The sequence below is a fragment of the Mesoplodon mirus genome (assembly GCF_964341445.2).
Source record: "Mesoplodon mirus genome assembly, chromosome: 10".
Taxonomy (NCBI): Eukaryota; Metazoa; Chordata; class Mammalia; order Artiodactyla; family Ziphiidae; genus Mesoplodon; species Mesoplodon mirus.
The window spans coordinates 42,864,631-42,890,418 of record NC_138986.1 but is presented as its reverse complement, the minus strand read 5'-3'; the positions used below and the strand labels follow the sequence as shown (position 1 = coordinate 42,890,418).

Here is a 25,788-nt window from a genome sequence, read left to right as displayed (position 1 = left end):
TCACAACCATTGTTAGAAATATAATTTGTTTGGTCCTTGGTTGCAACTCGCTCAAATCTCATTTGGCTTTTGTGGTCATGATGAGCAGGAGTGAGGGTGAAAAGATTTCTATAGTGGACATTTGTCACTACAAATAGGGGACTGTCCATATTTGAACCCCTTTCCTTTGTTTAGGGAATTCCCTTCCTTATGTGACTGGAATATCGGAAATAGTGTCCTCCTCCCATAATGAACTGAAAACATAAGATAATCACTTGCCCAGCTCTGTGACAGATAGAGCACAGGTATATGACCTAGGTTCACCTGACCAAAATCATCCACCTAAAATTTTTAACGTGGAGATAGTGAGGCAGGGATTGAAAGAATTCTTGTTGGTAGGGAGTAGAGAGAGATGGGGTGGGGGTTAGCTGCATCCTTTCTCAGCAGCCAACAGTGCAGACAACGGTATCCAATTTCCAGTTCAATGGTGGAGGCCAGGGCATCCATGTTGTGCGGTGACACTCACTGAAGTGTGTGATTCTGGCTATACAGCCTTCCTTTATCCTTGTCCATTTCCAAATCTGGTTCTCCAGGTTTTCCTACAATTCTGTGTGCTACCCAATTTTCTTTCAATAATTCCTTTTCTTCTTAAGTCAGCCAGAAATTCGTTTCCATTGCTTGCAACTAATAACCCAAACCCAAACTGATACAGCCATCCTTTTTTTTTTTTTTTTTTTTTGCCACACCGCATGGCTTCCAGGATCTTAGTTCTCCAACCAGGGATGGAACCCGTGCCCCCTGCAGTGGAAGTGCAGAGTCCTAACCACTGGACCACCAGGGAATTCCCACAACTATCATTTACTGAGACCCTATTTTTGCCTATGGACTTGACATGTCTTAGTGCATTTCCTCTCTTTCTTCTGTAAAATTGAAATTATTTCCCCCATTTAATCTTCATTCTACAGAAGAAAACACTGAGGTGTAGAGAGGTTAAATAGTAGAAAATTTTATTTTTTCTTTTATTTTAAACTTATGCTGTTTTTGCAAAGAAGAAGAAGCAAACAAGTTAAAAAATCATATTCACGATTATTTTATTCTTTAAAATTTCTTTTATTTTGTCTCAGAAAGAGATTTTAATAAATTAAAGTCTTCCGTTTAGCTCTTGGTTGATCAGTTTTATAATAAGAATCGCAAGCTAATCTAAAGTCAGGGAGAATTTGGGTTAGTCAGTTTCTTCTCTGGAATTCAGTTGCCCTTTGCTTTTAATACACCAAGGAAGGCCAATATCTATTGCATAGAAGCACACATTTGTGTTTATTGCAGGGTTTCTTAACAATGACACTACTGACATTTTGGACTGCATGATTCTTTGTGGTGCGGGCCGTCCTGTGTGTTGTAGGGTGTTCAGTAGCATCCTGGCCATTACCTTCTAGATGTCAGTAGCACTGCCTACCAACCCACCCCCATCCTTTTATTGTCATCAAAAATGTTTCCAGGGCTTCCCTGGTGGCGCAGTGGTTGAGAGTCCGCCTTCCGATGCAGGGGACATGGGTTCGTGCTCCGGGTCCGGGAGGATCCCACATACCGTGGAGCGGCTAGGCCCGTGAGCCATGGCCGCTGAGCCTGTGCGTCCGGAGCCTGTGTTCCGCAACGGGAGAGGTCACAACAGTGAGAGGCCCGCGTACTGCAAAAAAAATAAAAATAAAAATAAAAGTTTCCAGATATTGCCAAATTGCCCCTGGTTAAGAACCACTGGGTTATAGGAGGGAAGAAAGGATTATAACTATTGGGTTATAGGAGGGAAGAAACCTGACAAAACTATTCACATTGTAAAGGAGTAATATATTAGAGATAATGCCAAAATTGCAGGAAAGCTATAGAAATACCATGGAAAAGAAGAAAAATATATTACACAGTATAATTTCAAGGATTAATCAAAGACAAGGGAATCCCATGGCTACCAACAGAGGATAGAAAGTGAAATTCATCGCTATGCTGCATAACAGAAAAATTAGCTGTCATTAATGGTAGATGAAAGGTTAGGATTTTATAGGCATTTCATTTCAAGTAACTAAATATGAACTTACCTTCTTAGCAACACAGAAAGTAAGTGTTCAATGAGTATTTCTCTTTGCTGTTTCAAAGTCTAGGCTGAGAAAAAAATTGTCTGATTTGGAGAAAAGGTTTGATTTGGAGACAGGACTGAAGTTTTTTTTTCCCGTCCTTGCTCCTTTTTCCAAATTTTCTTTTATTGAGCATTACTTTGCTATTTGAAAATTCTAAAAACTAAAAAAATAATTCTATTAGTGGACAAAAGAAATAAATAATAAAGCTTCTTGAAAATCAGAATATTGACAGAAAAGAAATCTCTTATCACTTCTTGTCTCTGATAGGAAAAGAAAACAGAAGGTAAACAATCAGAAAAGAGGAGTAGACAAGTCTTTTGGGAAAAGCACACAAAAATCCTTTCTCTGGAAATAGAATGAATTGATTACTAAAGTAAAGAAACTTTTGCCTTCAAAATGAAAATTGTAGCAAAGAGAGGTAAAGTTGAAGAGGAGACCTGAGAAGCTTTTCAATATTAGAAAGGGTTTCTTTAGAGCAATCTGCTGAGGCCAACCAGCATGGGGAAATTTAGGTCTTCCATTTACGGGGAAAGAGCTTCTCTATATAATCTTTTGCTTAAAATGCTTTTAAATTCCTTCAGCAGGGATGATCACAGCAAGACAAAAAGCCACAACAAAGGGGCACCCAGGACAAGGGAAACCTTCCCTCGCTGGTAGGAACTCACAGCCAAGTTCCTCTGAAGAAACTAGAATCCTTTTCTTCCATTATTACAAATAAATAAAGATAATAGACCTAGTTTTATGTTTTATTCTCATTTGAGTCAACAATATTTTTGAATGACAAAATATTTTCTATATATGATATTTGAGTGATCAAGTGACAGATGAATTGAACAAGTTATCTGTGGCTCTAAATATCTCTCCATTGTACCCCCGTTGTTTTACTAGCAATAAAATGTTACTGAAACAACAATAATAAATAGAAAACCTGCCTATTTTCCCATACTAGTTAATGTGAGAAGAAAACACCTGCCCGTTGCAGTTCCACAAAAATGGTTTTAATATAGGGTCACAGAAAATTCAAAGGTTTTATAGCCCACTATAAAACAGCCCTTTGTCTTTTCCCACTAATTCCTTAGTGTCACATTTAACAAAACAAGGAAACTACAGATAATAGAGGTGTTTGCAGATTAGCCTTCCAAGCCATAAATAACATAGGGTTTTGCTCACCTACAAATATTAAGGCAGCTTATCAATGTTTAAGCGCTTTCCTCTTTGTAATGGTCGCTAACATTTTAACCCAGGCAAATTGAGAATTTTTTCTTTCCTGTCTTCTTACATTGACAGAGTACACATTCATAAGATTCTATAATCAGATTTCACAGTATAAAGAGTGAGACATCACCTAAACACTCGCCTGCGACCTGAAAGGCCCTGTTTTGGAAGATGTGTCTGCTTTACGCTTTCTTTGTTTTGCTCTCTCTTAGCTATGGTTTCGATCCTAACTGTCCTGGAAGATGCAGCTGTGACTCAGAGCAGTCGGTGCAATGCTACAGGCTAACGGAGGTGCCGTCAGGTATTCCTTCCACCACCAAGAAGCTCTACGTCAGTCATAGCAAAATTCAGCACCTTCAGGTAATTACTCATTCTACACTCAAGTTACTGCAATTTTATTTTGTGAGATAGGGTGAGGGGCAAGTGTGGGTTTGTTAAACTTGATTTAAATAATCAAAACCTAAAGTGATGGTTATGAAGTCAGGTAGTTGCACTAGCTACCTGTTTGCTCTGTATACTGAGATGGGTATATGCTTCTGGATATTGCTTTTTAGGAAAGTAGCCCCCCAAAAATCGGAGTCTATAATTAATTTTTTATTTTTGAAAATTCGAATTATGTTGTTGCAGAGTAAAAGTAAAGAAATGACTCTTTCTTAACAAAAAGAGTTTGAGATCATATGGCCCCTTTGTCTCCCCATATTGAAAAGAAGTCCTTTTAGGGGAAAAGTAGTTTTGTATGTGCCATAGAAGGCAGATGATACTTAGAACATTATAAGACTATCAAGGTGAATGCAGCATATGAGAATTATTCATACAAACTCTACAAACCAGCCAAGCACCAGTGCCTTTGTGGAAACCTATACAGAAGAAATACGTGTTTTTGTTTCGCCACATTACTGCAATTCTCATTCTACGTGCTTTTAATTATGATGTCTATTTTCATGCTTACCTATTCAGAGGGCACTGAAAAGAGTGCTATAGATTTGTCTGACTTGTATAACACAAAGAAACTTTTTAAAAATTTTTACTTATTTATTTTTGGCTGCATTGGGTCTTCGTTGCTGCGCGCAGGCTTCCTCTAGTTGCAGCGAGCAGGGGTCTCTCTTTGTTGCGGTGCGTGGGCTTCTCAGTGCGGTGGCTTCTTTTGTTGCCAAGCACAGGCTCTAGGCACGCGGGATTCAGTAGCTGTGGTGCACGGGCTTAATTGCTCCATGGCATGTGGGATCCTCCAGGACCAGGGTTCAAACCCGTATCCCCTGCATTGGCAGGAGGATTCTTAACCACTGCGCCACCAGGGAAGCCCGAAACTTTTGTTTTTGACCTTTGGTATTTTGAAAGGCATCAAGAGACTAGAGTTCTCATTCTAGTTTTCTCATTAACTAGAGATAGAACTACCTTAGACAAGCAGTTAAAAAAATCTGCAGACCTCATTTGTTACCTTTATGACGTGAGAAGGCTGGATTAGATTGGGGATCCCAGGAACTTTCTAGATGGAAAATTTTATGACTCTGAGTTTGCCTTTACTGGTCACTGCTTCTCCCTCATTGACCCAAATCTTAAGATAAGGAAATGCCTGTCTGTGATCCAGGTGCAGAGAGTCAGCTGGTGAATGTACTTTTCCTTCAAACAGAGACACTCCCCCCTCCCTTTTTATTTGGTTAAGAAATTTTAATGTAGGTGCACATAAACACAGGGAGTTTAAAGTATGTGGCATGGTATTTATTTCGAGGCTCAATAAGTACAATTGCCTGGTCATCATCTGTTTACCTTCCTCTTCCAATCCAGTAGTGCCTAATGCCAGAGAGCAGGTCTGACCCTGTCAGTTCTCAGCATTCAAGCAAGACACCCGGTTAAAGGGCAAGATGCTTAAATATTTGTCCTGAGGACTTGAGATACCGAGAGCTGGAGTATCAACTAAGCCTGGTAATGATCCCACACTGCTGCTTTGCAGCCAATAAGATGAAATTATGCCTCTTGTCAAATTCACTTATTGGATGAGTTCATTTGTCATTGGTTTAAGTTCACTGAACAGCAATACTGCCACTTCCCTGACTTTAACCCAGTTAATTATCTCTAGGAAGCACAGTTCACAGCAGAAAGGTTGGTGAAAGAGAGGATTGTTTTGTGAAGGAAGTAGAAAGCTCTGACCAATAATTCTTCTCTTTTCTCTTTTAAAAATCCTTAGGCTTTAAATGACCATAGTTTATTTGCATTTGGTGAATGCAATGTATACTGTTTATTTGGTTTGAACTACAGAATTGGGTGCCTATATTTAAAGTAAAAAGTCTTAAAATGGATCTTCAGATTAATAGCAATAGAAATTATATATATATATACACATACACATATATGTGCACATATATACACATACATCACATATATGCACATATGCACAACATATATATATATACACACACACACACACATATATGTGTATATACAGCACAATTTTAAATGTTTCAGTTACTTGTTCATATAATTCAACTGTCTTTGGGTCTGTGAATGCTGTGTTTGAGACTGGGGATAAAAGATGAAAAATTCAGTTCTAGTTCCCTGGTGGCCTAGTGGTTAGGATTCTGGGCTTTCACTGCCATGGCCCAGGTTCAATCTCTGGTCAGGGAATTAAGATCCTGCAAGCCATGCAGCACAGCTGGAAAAAAAAATAAAAATTCATACTTCCTACCCTCAAGAGGGACTTTATTTTCCATTTATCTGTAAAAATCCCTACTTCTTTGAGGTGCATGCCATCAGACTGTAACACTCTGTTCCTCTGTGTGTCTTATACTGTGCCCCTGGTCCCTTCCATACTGGCTCCTACTCTTCCTCTCCATCCTAAGTCCTGCATCTTTTGGTGTGCCTTCAGTGTCCAATATCCTAGTCCCATTCCTTGAACTCATAAAAAAGTATCTATCTACATTTACACTTCACCACAGCCGTCTACTCTCTTGCTTATATCATAATCCTCATTATATCTGAAACTTCTGCACTCAAAAATCTTGAACTCCCATACCCACTCTCTGGTCATCATGTCCTTTCCCTTCAGCTGCCATACTCTGCACTTATCTTTCCACTTCATGGAGACTTCTAATCCTAGATCTACCCACTTTCTCTCAGATAATCAGTTCATTTCTTATCTATCTTCTTTCCCTACCCCTTCCCTCTTTGCATCCCACAATTAATTATCTCAACACCTATTCAGCAAAGCCTCAGTCTTAGGGTGATCATTTTCCTTTGTTTCTCCTATATCTGGACAGCTGGGTGCTGCTGGAGAGGATTACACCTGGTGTCATATCCAAGATAGCTTTTACCAAACCCAAGGTCATGAAAATGTATGCCTATATTTTCTTCTAAGAGTTTTATAGTTTTAGCTCTAATGTTTAGAGGACAAATAGAAATGTCTTTATGGTGGCAGTCAATTAAAATAATTGCACTTTACATCTTTTGTGGAGAAAAGAAGCTACTTCAAATTCCTCTTGGGTAAGAAATATATAGTTTATCAACAAGTGAGGGAGGATTACAGATTCTTTTTATATTCTCTCCATACTTTCCAGATTTTTTAATTGTTTACAGAGAACAAGTGTTGCTTTGATCATCAGGAAAAAAATTCCAACATAGTTTATAAACTCCTGGCTGGCTTGGTTCACACATGTCTGAGGCAGTCACTGTGAGGGTGTGTGAGTTTCCTGTGTGCATTGGACCTATAAGGTGACTAAGAAAGGCAGGTAACCTTCTAATGCTTGAAGTAGGGCCTGCCCAGCATTAAAACCTGAAACAAAGCCTTTTCATGGGGAAACCAGCAGAAGTTGCCCCTCTACTCTATTTCATTTTACTTGGTTTGCTTTTTTTTTCCTTTTTAAACTTTTCTTATTATATAGTAACTTTTATCTACATAAGTATTAGGCTCACTAAACTGTACAACTGTGATGGCAGGAATTTTACTTAGCTGAGCTTCCTAAGCCTAATTGTTAACACCAAGCCATACTTGCCTTGCTTTTTAAGCAATGTTGAAAAACTGCCAGCAGCCCCAGGGTTAGCTGCAGGGCAAAAGCATCTCTTTCTACATCTCTTGAGTAAAACCCTGCTTAGGCCATGGAAATGGAAAAACAGGTCTGGCAGAATTTTTTTCCCTTTGTCAGCTCTGCAAACTCAACTGATAAATTGAAAATCATTGGGTGTCTTCCTTACTGTTTGTGGCACCAGAACTATATACTCTTCAGCTAAATGCATGTTATAAACACTAAGGTTAAAAATATATGTGTTGGGGTAAGGTAAACCTGGGTTGGAAGCCCATCTTTTCCACTTACTAGCAAGACATACTTGGACATTTTGTTTTGCCTTCTTGAGTTTACCTCATTGAAAAGGGAATAATCATGCTTACACATAGATCTTTGTAAAGATAAGCATAGTAAATACTTAGAAAATGGTGGCCATTTTAACTAATAATAATCAAAAGTAATCTGCATTGACCTGATAAAGAGCAAAGGTTCTCTATACTTAATAATAGGAAACAACTATTCACTGGATTCAGTTAAGAAAATGACCTATATTTACTATTAGCTAGTCTATATACTTTACAAATAGAAATGAAGACCAACTGAAGCGCTGACACCACTCTTTGTCTAGTCCCCATAGAAATTGCCCATTCAGATCCATGTCATCTCTGAGACTTGCTACATAGTCAGCAATCTTTTAGGGTCTGTGGTCACTCAGATAGAAGTAGAAGCATTTGCAACACCAAGGTCTTTTTTGGGGGAGATCAACAGTGCCAAAGGTGAAGAGCTATGTGTAGAGTCAAATATGACTTTACATGAAAGAAAGCCTAGAAAAAGGTACTTCAGAATGAAGAATAGATTAAACAACACTGAATCTTGGACAGGTCATTTAATTTTTTTTTTTTTGGCCTCATTCCTTGTATGGAAGATTTGGACTAGATAATCTCTAAAATTTCTGCTTTTCTAAAACTCTATGATCTGTGTCCAGATCTTGAGTCTTTTCTGAAAAACATTAATGATAGACCACAGGCAATGGAAAATGTATTAGAAAATGATGAGTTGAGGAAGAAAGGGCTTTGGAGTCCAATGGACTTCGTTGAAATTCTCAACTCTTTCAAGTTTGACGATACCAAACTTTCAGGGTTATTAGGAGAATTAATGATAACACATAAAAAAGTACTTGGAACTTGTAGATGCTCAACAAATGCAAAAAAAAAAAAGCTATTGATCTTGGGATTAAGACTAATTAATACATCTGATTAATCATTTGGAAAATATCAAATGTTAGTAGCAATATATAAGCCAAGGCAGCTATCAAAACTATTATAATTAAAAACATCTGTTTATGGAGTTTTTAACATGAGATTCTTCAACTAGAATATCATATATAGGAGATACTTTAAAATATACCATAATTCACATCACGTGTCTTCCCAGAATATAAATACCTGTAACAAATATGTGATGCAAAATTAACCCACTTTTAAGTTATTAATCATGTATTGATGTTACAAAAGAGCTCAACTTCACAATTAAATCAAACATTTAGAAACTGTAGATAGTAAGACATAAAAGTGTGCACTGAAAATTCCAGCTTAATTGAATTCTAAAGCAGGTTGAAAGTTTTGTGAAGATTTATCAAGCTCAGGAAAATCTGGAACAATTCCTCTTTTTGCCTAAACATGATTTTATTCTGAGAGCCAAATACCAAATTACATCATCCTAGAAAAGAGGTGGATGTCCACCTAGGAGGAGTTTGGAGGATATGTGGAGAGATAGGGGTGCTTGAACTTGCAAACCATGGAGAAAGTACAGCAGATTTGGTAATTTCTAAAATCTAGGAGAGGAATAGCATTAGGTCTGGGATATATGCATGAATGGACTCCTTGCTCTACAGAGATGGAGACACATGTATCCTGTTTGTTTCTTCATGAACCTGTTTCATCAGTGAAGCATAAATTGGCCAGTAGGAACAACGAGGCTAGTTTTCCAAACTATTATACAGTTGAAAATGTTTTTCTGATAGGCCCATTCTACTGATAGCAGTATCTAGGACATTAAATTTTTTTTACTTTTAATGCTTAAATTGTTAAAAAGGTAATTTATAATTTTAAAAAATCTAAACATTGCAAAATGTAGATAGATAATGAAAATTCCTTATAATTTTATCCCCTAGAGTTAGAAGCTCTAGTTAATAGTTTGGTGAAATATTTCCAGATTGTTTCTTTTTTGGCTATTACAAGATGATGCAACCAAGAACACCCTATTGCATAAATCATTGTGCAATTTGTAAGTACTTCTACCTAGAAGTAAATTTGCTGGGTCAAAGAATACGCAGCAAAAGTTGGCCAACTTTATGGCTACCAATAGTGTGTGAAAGTGCTTAAAATATTTTAGACATCTTATACTGTTAACAAGTGAATAAAAATGGTCAGAATCTGAGTTTCTATCCTCTTCCAAGAGATATTTATATAGATCCTGAAGGGAAATCTGAAGTATCATTAGTATTGAATGATAATGTATATGGCTTTTTTTTTCTTACAATAATCCAAATTTACTGCTTTTCTCCCCCATTCCCCATCCCTGCATTTTTTGTAGCTGTCTAACTTCACCCAAATGTCAGCTCTAGAAGATTTTATTCTGCTGGCCAGTGGAACAGAGTCGGTAGAAAATGACACTTTCAAGACTCTGAGTACTTTGAAGACCTTGGAACTCTGGAAAAATAAGTTAAGACAGGTCCCCAGTGCTCTCCCAGCCAGTCTTGAAGTGTTAAAACTAAATGATAATTCAATATATGCCCTTCACGGATCTGATTTTGAAGGACTGAAGAAATTAAAAATCCTTGAACTGAAAAACAATCTGATCTCTTCTCTCCCTCCCAGCATGCTCTCCTCTCTTGTCAGTTTGCAAAGCTTGGTGTTGGACAGCAACAATATCGAGTCTGTGAATGGACCACTGGCACTTCCCCATCTGAAACATCTGAGCATGGAGAATAATAAGCTACATCTCATACCAGCTAGCTTCTTCACTTCTCTTCAGTCTTTGCAGTTTCTCAGTTTCAGTAGTAACTTTCTGACTAAAATTCCTATTAACCTGCCCAAATCCTTGCTCTCACTAAAAATGGAGAGAAACCGGCTCAAAGTGGTAAGGTTTCGAGATATGAAACATTTGGAGAATCTTTCGCATCTTTACCTGTCAGAAAACTCACTCTCTTCCATCGATGGGGCACAGCTCCTTGCCAATTTAACTACCCTTGAGCTGTCCCAAAACCAACTTCAAACGTTGCCCCTCAGACTACCAGCAAGGCTACAAAAGCTTGATATCAGCAACAATCTGATTCAGAAAGTTACAGCACAAGACTTCCAGGACGTCCGAGATTTGAAACATTTGTTTCTGGACAACAACATTGTCAGCTTGTTTGAAGCTGGAGCCCTGCAAAGGTGTTCCCAGCTCTCCAACCTGGCCCTGGAGCAGAACCTGCTCTTGTCTATACCTCTACGGTAAGTAAGCGTTTTCATTTACAGTAACTACTAAAAAAGTTTTCCAAAAACTGGGACAACCAAGTACATTATACAAGCAAGAAAAGTCATCCAAGCAAACATAAAGTATCTGATCAAGGCTATCCAAGGGTTCAGGGGTGGAAGATTTAAACAGGGGTTTGGAATCTCCAGCCCTCAAGCTGACCCCTGCACTAACTTAACTTATCTTGCCTGTAGGACAAGACACCAACAGGGGACATCTGTATTTGAAAATATGCAATGTCACTTTGGGGATGTATGGTAACAAACATCATAGGGGGATGTTACTTGTAAAACTGTGTTCTGGTTTCTAAGTATATGGCCTGGATCTAGCAACAGGCTGACTAGGCATGTGCTTAACCACTAGCAAAGCAGGACACCAGGAAAAAATGAGGTGGGGCGGGGTGGGGGGGGAATGTAGTAAGACATTTATGTTTTAAAAAAGCATTGAAGTAGTATTTATGGGGAAAAAATCAAAACTCTGTGATCTAACATTGTATTTATTTTGAATTATGTATTGGGAACCTCATGTTCTTCTCAGTGCTGTGATTTTTAAAGGGCTTAGGTGATGCTGCTTATTTCTCTGGGTGTCTGTCTGTGAGTGTGTGAGACAATTTGTGTCCATCTTATTTTCTGTTTTTGGTTGTTTCTTCTGTTCTCTTTCTCTCACACAAACACACACACCCTCATACTCTGACACTTAATTTCTCTTCCAAATATCCCTCCTTCTATACCCAACCCACTGTACCTGTTCCCCCTAACCAGTCATAATCTATAACTAATGTACATGCTTACATTAATTGATCCTATTTATTTAAACTTTATCACATGTTCCACATTTTAAAGTAGAATTAAAAAACAGTAGAATAAGTACTATTATTCTCCTAAAAAAGATATTATGTTGCTTATTAAATGTGTCTATCAGTGGATTTTTTTCCTTTCAGCACTATAGAAAAAAAGGCTTCCTGCCCTATTATTATCATCAAATTTCTCATAATTAATGTACCAGCTTCTGGCTTCTGTAGAATCCTGTGGTGCTTGATTTACTTATTATCAGTGTTCATTATGATAATTTTTCTTATCAATGAGAAAGGAAAAAATTATCTGATATGGACAGATGTTCATTTTTTTTGCACTGTACCCAATGCAAAACATCAAAAGGTGATTTTTCGAACTGAAATCAGTATTTTAAATTATATATTGAGGATGATTTGAAAGTAATCAATTTCTCTTAATGCCTAAGCATGTGCATACAATTAATTTAATTCAACAAGTATGTTTTGAGCATTCACCATGTGCCAGGTACTTTACCAGGCACTTGGGATACATCAGTGTAACAAAAGAGGTAAAATTTCTTGTTCTGTACAGCTTAAATTCTAGCAGGGAAAGAGTGACAACATAATATGTAAGTAAAGTATATAATATTTAGATAGTGTTAGGTGTTATAATTAACAACAAAAAGGGGCAGGATTACCAGGTTCAGGACTACAGTGAACGAGGGTGGCTGGTTGCAATTTTCAATAAGGTAAGCATGGTAACCCTCCTGAAAAGGTAAGCTCTGAGCAAAGACTGGAAGGAGGTGAGGGATTTAGCTGTGAAGCTGTCTGGGGGAAAAAGTGTTCTAGACAGAACAGCCCTGAAGGCAAGAACATGCGGGCAGTATTTCAGGACTCTAATTCTTGTTGTTATTTAAATAATTTCTCTACTATGTTCAAGCCTTATTTTCTATTACTACATGCTCCTCCTCCAAACAAAAAATCGTGTATAAAAAAAAACTCATGGGGCTTCCCTGGTGGTGCAGTGGTTGAGACTCCACCTGCCGATGCTGGGGACACGGGTTCATGCCCCGGTCCGGAAAGATCCCAGATGCCGCGGAGCGGCTGGGCCCGTGAGCCATGGCCGCTGACCCTGCGCGTCCAGAGCCTGTGCTCCGCAACGGGAGAGACCACAACAGTGAGAGGCCCGCGTACCGCAAAAAAACAAAACAAACAAACAAAACCAAACCAAAACAAACAAACAAAACTCATCAAACAGGTTAGGGAGTGACTGTATCACAGAAGGATTCTCAGCAGGCTATGACAGCCACGGACAAAACTGTGAACTCGCTGGGCTTTTCTATTCGGGTGACCTTTAGAAAGCATTTGGTGAAGTAATCCTGCTAAGTTTAATGAGTGAAAAATAGCTTAATTATTTACTCCTGCCAGGGTATTTGTGTTTTAATAAGTGACTACAGAAAGCACAAAGTTTCTACCCAACAGAGTGTATAATGGAATTGCAAGCCTGAGCTAACCCTAATTTTCAAGTCTGACTTTACGATGGATTATCTGGAGAACTTTTAAAAAGCCTACCCATGCCTAGACCTCATTTCAAACCAATTAAATCAGACACCCTACGGTTGTGGCCCAGGCATCGGTATTTTTTAAAAGCTCCCCAGATGAATTTAATGTGTAGCCATGTTTGAGAACTACTGGGAAAGGACAATGGGGCAAGAAACAAGATACCAGGGGTCTTTTCCTATGAGGCTTAAATGAAACAACACAACTGTCTGCTTTGTCAAAGAACCTGGCCTGTTATGAGGCCCACATACCACAAAAAAAAAAAATATATATATATATATATATACATATATATATATATATATATATATATATATATATATGTATATATATAGCCCATTTGCCTAAATATGCTAACTGAGATAGAAACAATACCTAACATTTATTAAGTGCTTACTAAGCTCAGCAGTGAATGAATATACATGTTATTCCCTGTTACTCCCTTACAACAATCCTGTGAAGGTAGGTACACTGTTTTACCTATTATTTTACAGATTAGAAATTAAGGTTAAGAGGTATCAAGAAACTTGCTGGAAGTCACATGGTCAATAAATATTGGAGTCAGGGTTAAACACAGTAGTCTAACCCCAGGGCCTGGGAATTTTAGGCACTGCACCCTCGCCCTCTGAGGTTTACTCTGCTATCAACAATACACTCCACTACTTGGAATTTAGTCTACCCAAGACCTGGGTCTTGCTTCTTGCTGCTTCTCATTTCACCAAGCTGCAGCTCGGGGAACAAATATAAGTTACATCACCCCTTCTTTATTCACAATCTGGATAATTGAAATCCAGAATAGCTTTCTACAACCTGATGAAGCCAGTCAGCATTTTCTCTTACTCAAGTGCCATCTACAGACAAAATGGGGGTGTGTCCCTTTTTTACTATAAAAAGCGACACTGCCGAAAGAAGAAATAGCATTTCTAGACACATGTTTGTCTTAAAATCAGGGCTACCTTTTTGTATAAATCAGACTTATAAAGATAAATTATATGAAAGCAATAAATGACTACCCAAAGGTCACAGAACGAGGAAATTACTGATTTCTCTTACAGTGCCAGTTTGGTTATCCATAGAAACATGAAAGAAAAAAAAAGGTACTCCTAAGACCAGGTACAGTTTTTGGCTGCCCAGCCCAGAACTGAATAACTGTATTTGTTTAAAAGAAAGCTCGGCTTGCTCATTTTCATTACTAACATTTTTATGTAACTTCTGTGTACTGAGCACTTTCATCTATATAGTGGAAAATCAGAAGCTTTAAAGAGCTAAATAACTTACCTAAAGTCACATGCTGGTGAATAGAATAGCCAAAGTTAGAACTCGAGTCTTAATAAGCAGACTTGACTCTTTGGTTTACTCCGCCGTATCTTTCATCAGCTGTACTCCCTGTGCTCTCAATAGTTATAGAGTCCCGCTTACTGCCTCACCACCTATTAACAGGCCATTTTTCCTTGAAAAAAAAAAAAGATATGCATAAGAGATTTTCTGTATAACTTTAAGAGATGTACCTTATATAAGCTGGTGTGTGCACAAAATTACATTGTCTTAGGGATTAACCTCAAATTCAATTTAAACTGTGGATACCAATTTGAAAATTGTTAGTGGTATTCACAGTAAACCGACTGAGAGAAATGTCTTTGCAGAAGCTTTTATCAAACTGTTGAAATGTGTGAAGTGATTTTCTCTGGTAAATTAATCTGCTTTGTTGGGTAAATTTAATTCCAATGAAAAAGAAAGCACTTTAAACAAGTAAGACTTTAAAATACTCAAAAGCACAAGTACTTATGTATGTATATGTATTATATGGTTTAGGAGAGGAATACAAATATAAAATACATGAACATAAATATATATAAATATAAAATGTAAGTATCAAAGAAAAAAAACAAGGGCAAAATTTAGGTTAAGTGCCAATAACCTAAAAGATTAACGTTTCAGGGGTTTCCCTGGTGGCGCAGTGGTTGAGAGTGCGCCTGCCGATGCAGGGGACACGGGTTCGTGCCCCGGTCCAGGAAGATCCCACATGCCACGGACCGGCTGGGCCCGTGAGCCATGGCCGCTGAGCCTGCGTGTCTGGAGCCTGTGTTCCGCAACGGGAGAGGCCACAACAGTGAGAGGCCCGAGTACCGCAAAAAAAAAAAAAAAAAAAAAAAAAAGATTAACGTTTCAGAATGAAATTCATATAAGAATAATACTATAACAAACAAAAGGTAATATTGTCATAAAATATATTTAAATTCATTTGCTTTTTTCTCTTTGACATAGCAATCATGTGACGGGGACCACCACAAAAAAATTCACTAAATACTAAAAAGAATGAAATGTACATCTAATATGTTCACACTGTATGAAGATAGCATTCAGATGGTATTTCAAGGGACTTTTTTTCCTATAAAGCTTTCTCACTTCTTGTACTTCACAAAGAGAATAGCACTTAATATAAAGTTGTTGACTAGCAGAAAGATTTTCAGTTCACAATTGTGATTATTATTTATTTTTTATCAACAGGTGTTAGCATGACATTTTTCAAATTGGTATCCACAGTTAAAAATTTTTTTCCTGATTATAAAGAAATAACTGTTCAAGTTGAAAACTTAGTGTGCTGAAAAATAAAAGTCACCCATAACTGTTCAACCAGAACCTATGCCTAGCGATAATTTGTTTTTATGTATTTGAGATCAGTCAACTTTTTTTCTATTTTTTCCATTTAACACTATAGTGTGGTTTTTCTCTCCATTTTCCCTTTTCTATTTTTTCCACGTATCACTATGGACCCAGGGATCTTAATTCATTCAGTGTGCTATGATCATTTATAGTTGCTAGTCTCTTTTGATGCTCAAATTTCCCCAAATTTGGCTAGTGGGAGCCCCTCCAAGCTGGTTCTTATGTTCATGAGACATGATTCCATTACCTCTCTTTTTAAAAAATTGTGGTAAAATACACATAACATAAAATTTATGTGTACAATTATTAATTTTTAAGTGTACAATTCAATATTGTTAAGTATCTTCACATTGTTGTGCAACCAGTCTCCAGAACTTTTTCATCTTGCAAAACCGAAACTCTGCACCCATTAAACAACTCCTCATTTCTCTCCTCCCCTCACCCCCTGACAACCACCATTCTACTTCCTGTTTCTATGAATCTGACTACTCTAGATATCTTATGTAATAAGTAATCATATCTTATGTAATAAGGAATCATACAGTAGTTACCTTTTTGTGACAGGCTTTTTTCATTTAGCATAATATCCTTATTCATGTTGTAGCATGTGTCAGAATTTCCTTCCTTTCAAGGCTGAATAATATTCCATTGTATGTACTTGTATTTTGTATTTTGCTTATTCATTCATCCATCAGTGGACACTTGGATTGCTTCCACATTTTAACTATTGTGAATTCAATATGGTAGTATAACATGGGTGTATAAATGTCTCTTTGAGACCTTGCTTTCAATTCTTTTGGGTATATACGCAGAAGTGCAATTGCTGGATCATATGCAAGTATAGTTTTAATTTTGGGGGGAACCACCCATATTGTGTTCCATATTGACTGTACCATTTTACACTCCCATCAACAGGGCACAAAGCTTCCAATTTCTCCACATTCTTGTTAACACTTGTTATTTTATGGATTTTTGATAGCAACCATCATGATAGGTGTTCCACTAATCTTTGAACACTTCATTGCATTCCATTTCAGACATTCCAGCTTACCTTGCCCCAGACATGGAATTAGCCATTTTTCCAAGAAGTCTTGCTTCTTTTTTTTTTAATTTTATCAAAGTATAGTTGATTTATAATGTTGTGGTAATTTCTGCTGTCCTGCAAAGTGATTCAGTTATACATATATATATTCCTTTCCATATTTTTTCCATTATAGTTTATCACAGGATATTGATTATAGTTCCCTGTGCTAAACAGTAGGAACTTGTTGTTTATTGAAGCCTTGCTTCTTTTAAGTAGAGATTGGAATTCTGAAACTAGGATCTGTGTGTTCAGTGAGCTTATGCTATTGGGATCACATTGCTACTAGTGTGTAATATTGCTTTTAGGTTCTTTCAGTATACAGAGGTAGAAGATATATATTTTTTTAAATCATAAATTCACATTGGTATTTCCAATTCATATTAACATTAGAGAGAGCTTTTTCTTCTCTTATTTTATATTTGTATCTTTTTCTCTTACAATGAAAATCTTGGCTCCTAATAAGATTGATATATTTATTTATTTTCTTTATCTTACAGTATTCATTAAAAAGTTTCGAAATTGTATTACTAAGAAATATACTGCGAGAAATTTCTTTGCAGATCCTTTTGTCTTTAGAGTCTAAGGCTTAGCTATCTCTACTAATGCTATTCAGAGTACTTTTTCCTTATTTTATATGGTTACATTACCAACATAAACATTTGATTAGTTAATTAGATTTGTTTGTTTTGGCTTGTGTTCAATTTTAGGGCTTGGTTTTGTTTTTATTTGTTTTAAGTAAAACGTTAACATGATTCAAAAGTTAAAACCATATGGAACCAAACACTCCCTATAAGTAAATATTTTAATTCACTTCTGGTTTATCTTTTTTCTTTTTTTCAAAAACAAGCAAAATGTGTACATGTATTCTTATTTCCCTCTTACACAAAAACTAAGATACTACATACACTATTCCACTTCTTTTTCTTTTTCCCCCTTTAACAATACTTTCTAGAAATCATTTTATGGGTAATTCATAGAGACCAGCCTCTTTCTTTTTCAAGGCTGCATAGTAGTTCTTTACTGTTGTACTGGGTTGTTTACAGTCTTTTGCTATTATAAATAATACCATAAGAAATACACATGTGCTGTTTTATGTTTGTGGATATAAAATATGGATATGTTTGTGGATATAAAATATCACATCTTCAGAGATTTTACCTAGAAATGAAATTGCTGGGTTGAAGGGTAAATGCACGTTATTTTGTTAGGCTTTGCTAAATTCTCCACAGGAGCTGTGCCATTTTCAGCTCCCACCAAGCTATGTATGAGATTGTCTGCTTCTTCATGGCTTTGCCCACAGAATGTTTTGCTAAGGATTAAGATTTTTTACCAATCTGTTAGGTGAGAAATGGAATCGCTGTGTGTTTTTTTTCTTCATTTCTCTATTCTGAGTATGGCTGAAGACTTAAAGGCTTTGCTTTTATGTGGATTTCCATTCATACTTTATGCTCACTTTCAGACTTATTTTAAAACCTTTTCTTGGGCTTCCCTGGTGGCGCGGTGGTTGAGAGTCTGCCTGCTAATGCAGGGGACACGGGTTCGGGCCCTGGTCTGGGAGGATCCCGCATGCCGCGGAGCGACTGGGCCCGTGAGCCACAACTACTGAGCCTGTGCGTCTGGAGCCTGTGCTCCGCAACAGGAGAGGCCGCGACAGTGAGAGGCCCGTGCACCGCAATGAAGAGTGGCCCCCACTTGCCACAACTAGGGAGAGCCCTCGCACAGAAACGAAGACCCACCACAGCCAAAAATAAAATAAATAAACAAATGTGGGGTTAAAAAAAAAAAAAAAAAACCTTTTCTTCTCAACTTGTAAGAGTCCTTTACATATTAGGGAGATTGGCTCTTTGTCTGGGATATAAAGTGCAGATATTTCCCCCAGTTTATCATTTGACTCTGCATATGTCTTTTGCCATACACAATTTTTTTCTATGATTTTTTTTTTTAATTAATTTATTTATTTTTGCTGTGTTGGGTCTTCGTTTCTGTGTGAGGGCTTTCTCTAGTTGTGGCAAGCGGGGGCCACTCTTCATCGCGGTGCCTGGGCCTCTCACTATTGCGGCCTCTCCCGTTGCGGAGCACAGGCTCCAGACGTGCAGGCTCAGTAGCTGTGGCTCACGGGCCTAGTTGCTCCGCGGCATGTGGGATCTTCCCAGACCAGGGCTCGAACCCGTGTCCCCTGCATTAGCAGGCAGATTCTCAACCACTGCGCCACCAGGGAAGCCCCCTATGATTTTTAATGTAGTTGATTTATTGATCTTTTATAGCTTCTGGATTTTTAAGCCATAGTCAGAAAAGCTTTATATAGAACTGGTATTTTTTAAATTATTTGAAAATATGATTTTTATGATCACATAATAGTCCATTATCTCTTAATTTCCATATTAGTGGACATTAGCCCTTTATCATTTTTTTGCTGTTATAAATATGATCAAATATATGACAAACATATTTTAAAATAAATCTCTATTCACTTCTATTATCTCCTACGCTGAAAGGCATGACGTTATTTAAATTCGATACATGTTACCAAATTGTTTCCAAAATGGTACCAGTTTATACTCCCACTAGCAGAGTTTAAGTTCTTACCTCACTACACCCTCATCAGAAATGAATTTTAAAATGTAAATTCAAAATGATGCTCTAACTTCTAACATTGCATCATTTTTCATTACCTTTTATATTCATGAAGAACGTTTTTCATATTTTTATTCAATATTTTTACCTTTCCTATAAATTATTGATTCATGGTATCTGCCAACTAAAAAGTTGGAAACTTACTATTTTCCTTATCAATTTGTTACATGATCCAATTTGAAACGAAAAATTAAAGAGTTTTATGGCTAGGAACCAGAAAAATCAGAGGGCTAGAAAATAAGACCTATGAGAAAGTGTTAAAGACCTATAGACACGACTGAGGTTTGCACTTTTAATTAACTTTACAAAATAAAGCTAGTTTTCTAGCTTCAGAGGGAACAAAATGGTACAGAAAATGTGGGTGTTGCTCAATCTGAGTTGCCTAGGCAGTTATGGAATGATGGTCACAGCCTCCTCTCACATCCTATTTCCATGCTTTTGCAGGCTCCCGGCAACCTTAGCAAGGCTGGACCTAAAAGGCAATGCCATCCAGGATATTGCTGAGAGGGAGCTCAAGGATCTGAAGCAGCTTCAAGTTCTAAACCTTAGGAACAACAAGATCTCTGCCTTAGACCTCAAAGCCTTGGAGGTGTTGCCTCGCCTCAGGCACCTGTATCTGGATGGAAATCCGTGGAATTGCACCTGCAGTCTTCTGAGAGCCAGGGAGGTCCTGAAGGCCAAGGGCACAGATGTGAGGGGAGGACAATGTGCAGCACCAGCTGAACGACAAGGGGAGAGCTGGATGTCTTCCAAGAAGATAATGAGGCAATGTGAGCATCACTTGCATCTGACCGAGAAAAGCAAAGAGACCAAAAAGAAACCAAAGCCTGAAGAGCACTCCAGCATCAGAATCAATGTGGATGATGATTATTATGATTATGAGATAGATTAAGGATGAGCTTAGTTTACAGTTTAGAAAAAGGTTTTGTTTCTTTCTTTTTTTTAAATAGACTTCATTTTTAGAGCAGTTTTAGGTTCATAGCAGAATTGAGAGGAAGGTACAGAGATTTCCTATATACCTCCTACCCCTACACAAACATAGCCTCCCCCATTACAACATGTCCCACCAGAATGGAACATTTGTTACAGCTGATGGATCTCTACTGACAGGTCATAATCACCTAAAGTCCACAGTTTACATTAGGGTTCACTCTTGGTGTTGTACATACTCTGGGTTTGGACAAATATATAATGACATGTATTTACCACTATAATATCACACAGAGTAGTTTCACTGCCCTAAAAATCCTCTGTGCTCCAGAAAAAAAGGTTTTTAATGTTCAATATCTTAAGCAGAAATATATAATACATTTAGATATACAAGATTCTTTTTATAAGTTTTTCTTTTTAAGAATGAAATGAGGGTTAAGACAAGTTGAGGTGGGGGGGAAGTAGAAACGAATGGTCAGAAGATGTAAGATTCCTTCCGTGTTAAAAGTAATTTGTTTGTATTTTATACTGAAACCTAGACAAATAGTAATGCCCAATAAAATCTCTATCTAACTTCCTGCAAATAGAGTAGTTCATTTTATCAAATAAAAAGTGATGATTTTGTGTATGAAGCTGGTACCTATAGACCTACACTACAGGCTTTTGTTTATAAGTAATAAAAACTGACTCCAACTTAAGCAAGAAAGAATTTATTGGGAAGGTTGGGAATAGCTCACAGAATCAAAGGAAAATCTGGAGAATCTGGAAAGGATGGGGATCAGATCTGCTCCTGGGCCCCAGGCAGAAGAAGTCATGAAGAGTCCCTAAGCTTCTTCAGGGTTCTCTGCAGAATGAAGTGTTCCCGCTATTAGCAGCCTTAGCTTCCCTCTTCTCAAGAGTCACATCCCCAGAGGGAAAGGCTAATTGTTCCCGCTTGAGTCACATGTTTGCCTTTGGCTAAGGGACAGTAGCCAAGGCTACTCTTTGACAGTCTCACCAAGACCAAAGAGAAACCAGAAGGGGAAATGTAAACTGGCACTGTAATTATCACAGATGTCCCTACAATAGCCTTCCTGAAAAGAGCTGTGCTCTGGTTACATTCAGTTTTCTCCAAGGACCAGAATCCCTGCAGTGCCTTTCTTTTGATTAACTGCATGCTTTTGAGAGTTGCCTGATTGGGGACAGAGGTGTGACTGTAGAATAATTTTTTTCTCCTCTCTATCAATCTACTTGTGAAAATGATCTACTTGCAAATAAATCTAAAACTCCATCCAAATCAGTTGCTGTTCTAATTAGTAAGACTTATCAGCTGTAGTATTTTACAAGGCTTTTCATCAAAATATCCCCAATGGCAGAGAAAGAAACAGTAGAGATTTGAGTGGATGAGCAAAGATGCCCATCAGAAACTAAAACTTTCTCCAGAGTGCCATGTTTTAGCTTAAACTTCTGTGCAAATTTTACATTACTTGCTTTATGTCCATATTTTCTTCTCCCCAAATCTTTATAACATTGATAATCCTTGGAGAAAAGCCTGTTAATATTGTGGTTTCTAGTACTTCTTGGCACATTGACAGATATCCCAAGTATGTATGCGCAGATGCGCAGAAATAAGGGAACTCATGTGATTTTCCTTGCTATCGTGTGGGGCTTCAATTCTTCTAATGTGTTAGACCACAGTTCTCTCTAACAAAGATTAATGATGCTTGATGTGTAATCATTTACACCCACTGACATTGCCTGGATATTTATAATCAGAATTCTCAAGCTGTGAGTGCCCTGAGACAGAATCTAGTCTTTTACAGGTGAGGGAGCTCAGGCTTATAGGGGTGAAGTGACTGTCAGGTTCACACATATAGGAAGTGGCAGAACCAGAACTGATTGCACCTGGGTCAATCAATTTTTTATTTTGGTCCAGTACTCTTTCTCCTATAGCATTCAAAGCTACGTAAGATTCCCATAGCACATTCTACTCACAAACAATGTCTAGAATGGTAATAGGTTCAATAAAGTATTTGTATTCATCTGCTTGGGCAGCCATAACAAAATGCCACAGGCTGGGTGACTTAAACAACAGAAAATTAGTTCTGGAAGCTAGAAGCCCAGGATCAAGATGCTGTAAGGGCTGGATTTTGGTGAGGCCTCTCTTCCTCAAATGCAGAGAACTGCCTTCTCACCGTGTCCACACATGGCCTCTCATCTGTGTGCACACACATGGAAAGAGGAGATATCTCTGGTGTCTCTTCTTCTTAGGACACCAGTCCTGTTAAATTAGGGCCCCACCTTTTTGACCTCACTTAACATTCATTACCTCCCTAGTGGTCTTATCTCCAAATACAATCACATTGGAGGTTAAGGCTTAACATATGAAGGAATCTTGGTGGGCACAGTTCAGTCCATGACAGTTTCCTTCCTTCCTTCCTTCCTTCCTTCCTTCCTTCCTCTCTCTCTCCCCTCCCTCTCTCCCTCTCTTTCTTTCTCTCTCTCTTTCTTTCTTTCTTTCTTTCTTTCTCTACCTATTTATCTCAATTTCTGGCTCTTGATTTAAGTTTTTTGATGAATTTACACACAAAAAAAGAAAAAGATAAAAGGTGAAAAGGACAAAGAAAGGGATAAGGAAATTTTAAGGCCCAATTATTATATTTTGACACTTATGAAGAGATTTTTTAAAATCAGATAATTAGCTATTAATCATGGAAAACAGCTAGAGACCAGGGTTGAGATACAGGACAAGTGAAATTTGGAAGGGAGAATAAAGTATGGAATATGAGATACTGATTCACAGTCCTAGAAGGTGGGTGTAGGTTGAGTGTCACTGGAGTTGGAGAAGGGGCAGTCACCTGGGCACACGGGTACACTTAATGCCTGAGAAAAGGGTTACTTGGTAGGTAAAGAAAAGGGTAGATAAACTGTCAGACACCAGTCTTCCTTCTGTTAACTTCCAGTGCCTCTGTTTCTTCATCTGTAAAATGGGTATTACATACTACCTCCCAGAGTTAATTCTTTTGAATTAAACCTATATGGAAGAAAGTCATTTTCCTAACTACCCAATACTTTGCAAACCTGCCTCTCTCTCCAAATGGAGACCTTGCTCTATACCCCAGGTGCCAATCATATGGTGGCATCTGTAAATGGCACCTGCTAGGGTTATGCAGTGGCCAGCGTGTGTCCATACTGAAGCCCTTCTCTTCCCTCACTGGGTCTTCCCAACAATTCAAATCATGCCTGTTTAGTCCTGCCAAGCGTCAGAACCGAGCCACTCACTGCCTGGTCACACACTTCCTACTGGCTGCTCCCTTGGTAATACAAATCCTGGTTGAAGACTTTAAATTGCGCCTGGTAAGGACTTGATTGTTCTCAGATAAAAGACCAGTCTCCCGCTCAGCCCTTGGGGAAGGCGGCAAGAACTTCATCACAGTTTGGAACCCCAGAAGGAATAACTGAACTGAGTAAATCTGAAAAGAAAGCACTGGTGCTCCTTTTTGGCACACGCTCACATGGTCACACGCGAATATACTGCTTTTTTTGTTTCCCCAATTTTGATGACTTATTTATTTACTTAAAGATTGTTCTATAGCCATGTTCTTTTTTTTTTTCCCCCGAATAAACTGCTTTTATCAGAGCTGATATTTTCATTCAGGAGCATTTTTAGTTTCTACTCAGAATTGCTTAGAATTTATAAACTTTAAAGAGTTTTTCCTTACAGACTTTATAAATTTCTTTTATGCCATACATGCAACAGCAGGAAAGTGTAAACTTGTCTTCTTCTGATATGTAGGCTTTCTGCTAATGCCTTGGCAACCGGGTTCACAAGTCTTCTCAAAAATCTCTGCTTGGTTGCACCTGTGAATGCCTCCCTCACTTCAGAGGGAGGAGGTTCATGGATGTCCTGGTGTTAGATGGGAACTATGTCTTCAAGGCTGATGCTGGGAAAATCCTCCTTCCTCTGAAGAAGTCCTTCTTTTTTCTCCTCTACAGTTTTTTTTTTTTTTTTACTAGATCCCATAATCAAAAAATGCTCTGGTATTGAGGCTATAGCCCAAAATTCTCCTTTTTCTAAAACAGGCATTCATATATGTGTGTGTGTGTGTGTGTGTGTAAGGGGTGAAGGTTGGATGGGGGAGGTCTGTTGACATTTAACTGTTTCATGCCTTTTATATATAGGTTATATAGAATTCACCAACCCTGAGAAACTGAATGATAATAATGATTTTTGTTAAGTTCTAGTTTGCCAGGGGTCATGGTTCAGTTATGTCATTCATCACTTGGTTAATTAGATATTTTGCTCTTAGCTAAATTTGCTTAAACAAATATGTACCCAAATGAAATAATTACTATCTTTACAAGTCAGCCAGAAACTTGATGTTTTCGCATCATATAATTGTGCAGTGAATGCTAAAAATTGGATTTTTGCCAGATTATCAGTCTGAAACCTCAGGGAATGGTAAAAGTGTCCAAAAGCATAGTTTTATGAGAATAAACTTCATGGAACTGCTGTCATTCCAGGAATAATAATGGCTCATCTTAACATTTTGATTGAGGAACGTCACCAGCACTATCTCTGAGCCCTAGGTTTGCCTGTATTCTGGATAGTATCTGGTTTCGACAGGGAATAACTGTTATGATGGATTCCCCTATCTTTCTTTCTCTCTAAAGCAAAATATTGTTTCTAATATTCTCTGTAAGCTTTCACAAAACACTGTTTTTAGGAATCTAGTATAAAGGGTTTGATTTAATAGCCATTATTCAACGTTCAAGACAGTAAGTGACAATTGCCTTTAGAGTGATCCCAATCTATCTTAGTTTCCAGAAAATACTTAATATAGTCCTTCCTTCCCCGCCTTCTCTCCCCACAACACAAACCCTCACAAGCTCCCCGACCCAGCGTTGGATCATTGTTATTCAGGCTTATAGTACTCATTTCTGCTTTAGAACTTATCAACCACTTTTTCCTTTCTTAAGAAATCACAAGTGCCACTGAAAATAATACTGTCTAAATAGACAAAATATAGTCCATGTATCATATGAAAAGTAGCTCATGATAATTATTCATTTGGAAATGGAATTCCTAAATAAGATCCCTGTGTTACAGACTATGTGTATTTTTTTAAATTAAAAAAAATTTAAAGGTTACTTTCCATTTACAGGTATTAAAAAATATTGGCTATATTCCCGGAGTTGTACAATACATCCTTGAACCTATCTTACTGCTCAGCCATAAAGACGTTCAAAATTTTGCCATTTGCAGCAACATGGGTGGACTTGGAGGGCATTACAGTGTAATAAGTCAGACAAAGAGAAAGAGAAATACTG

The 25,788-nt window shown here is 37.8% G+C and overlaps 1 protein-coding gene across 1 annotated transcript; it reads left to right on the top strand.

Annotated features, from left to right (window-relative positions):
• Window positions 1-3,491: 3,491 nt before the first annotated feature.
• On the top strand, window positions 3,492-20,603 carry LOC309811117 (nephrocan-like; the record flags this gene model as incomplete). Its single annotated transcript, XM_082633700.1, has 3 exons — window positions 3,492-3,680; window positions 9,911-10,812; window positions 19,993-20,603. The coding sequence occupies 3 exons, from the start codon at window positions 3,492-3,494 to the stop codon at window positions 20,438-20,440; spliced, it is 1,539 nt and encodes a 512-aa protein (XP_082489826.1). The 3' UTR covers window positions 20,441-20,603.
• Window positions 20,604-25,788: the final 5,185 nt, after the last annotated feature.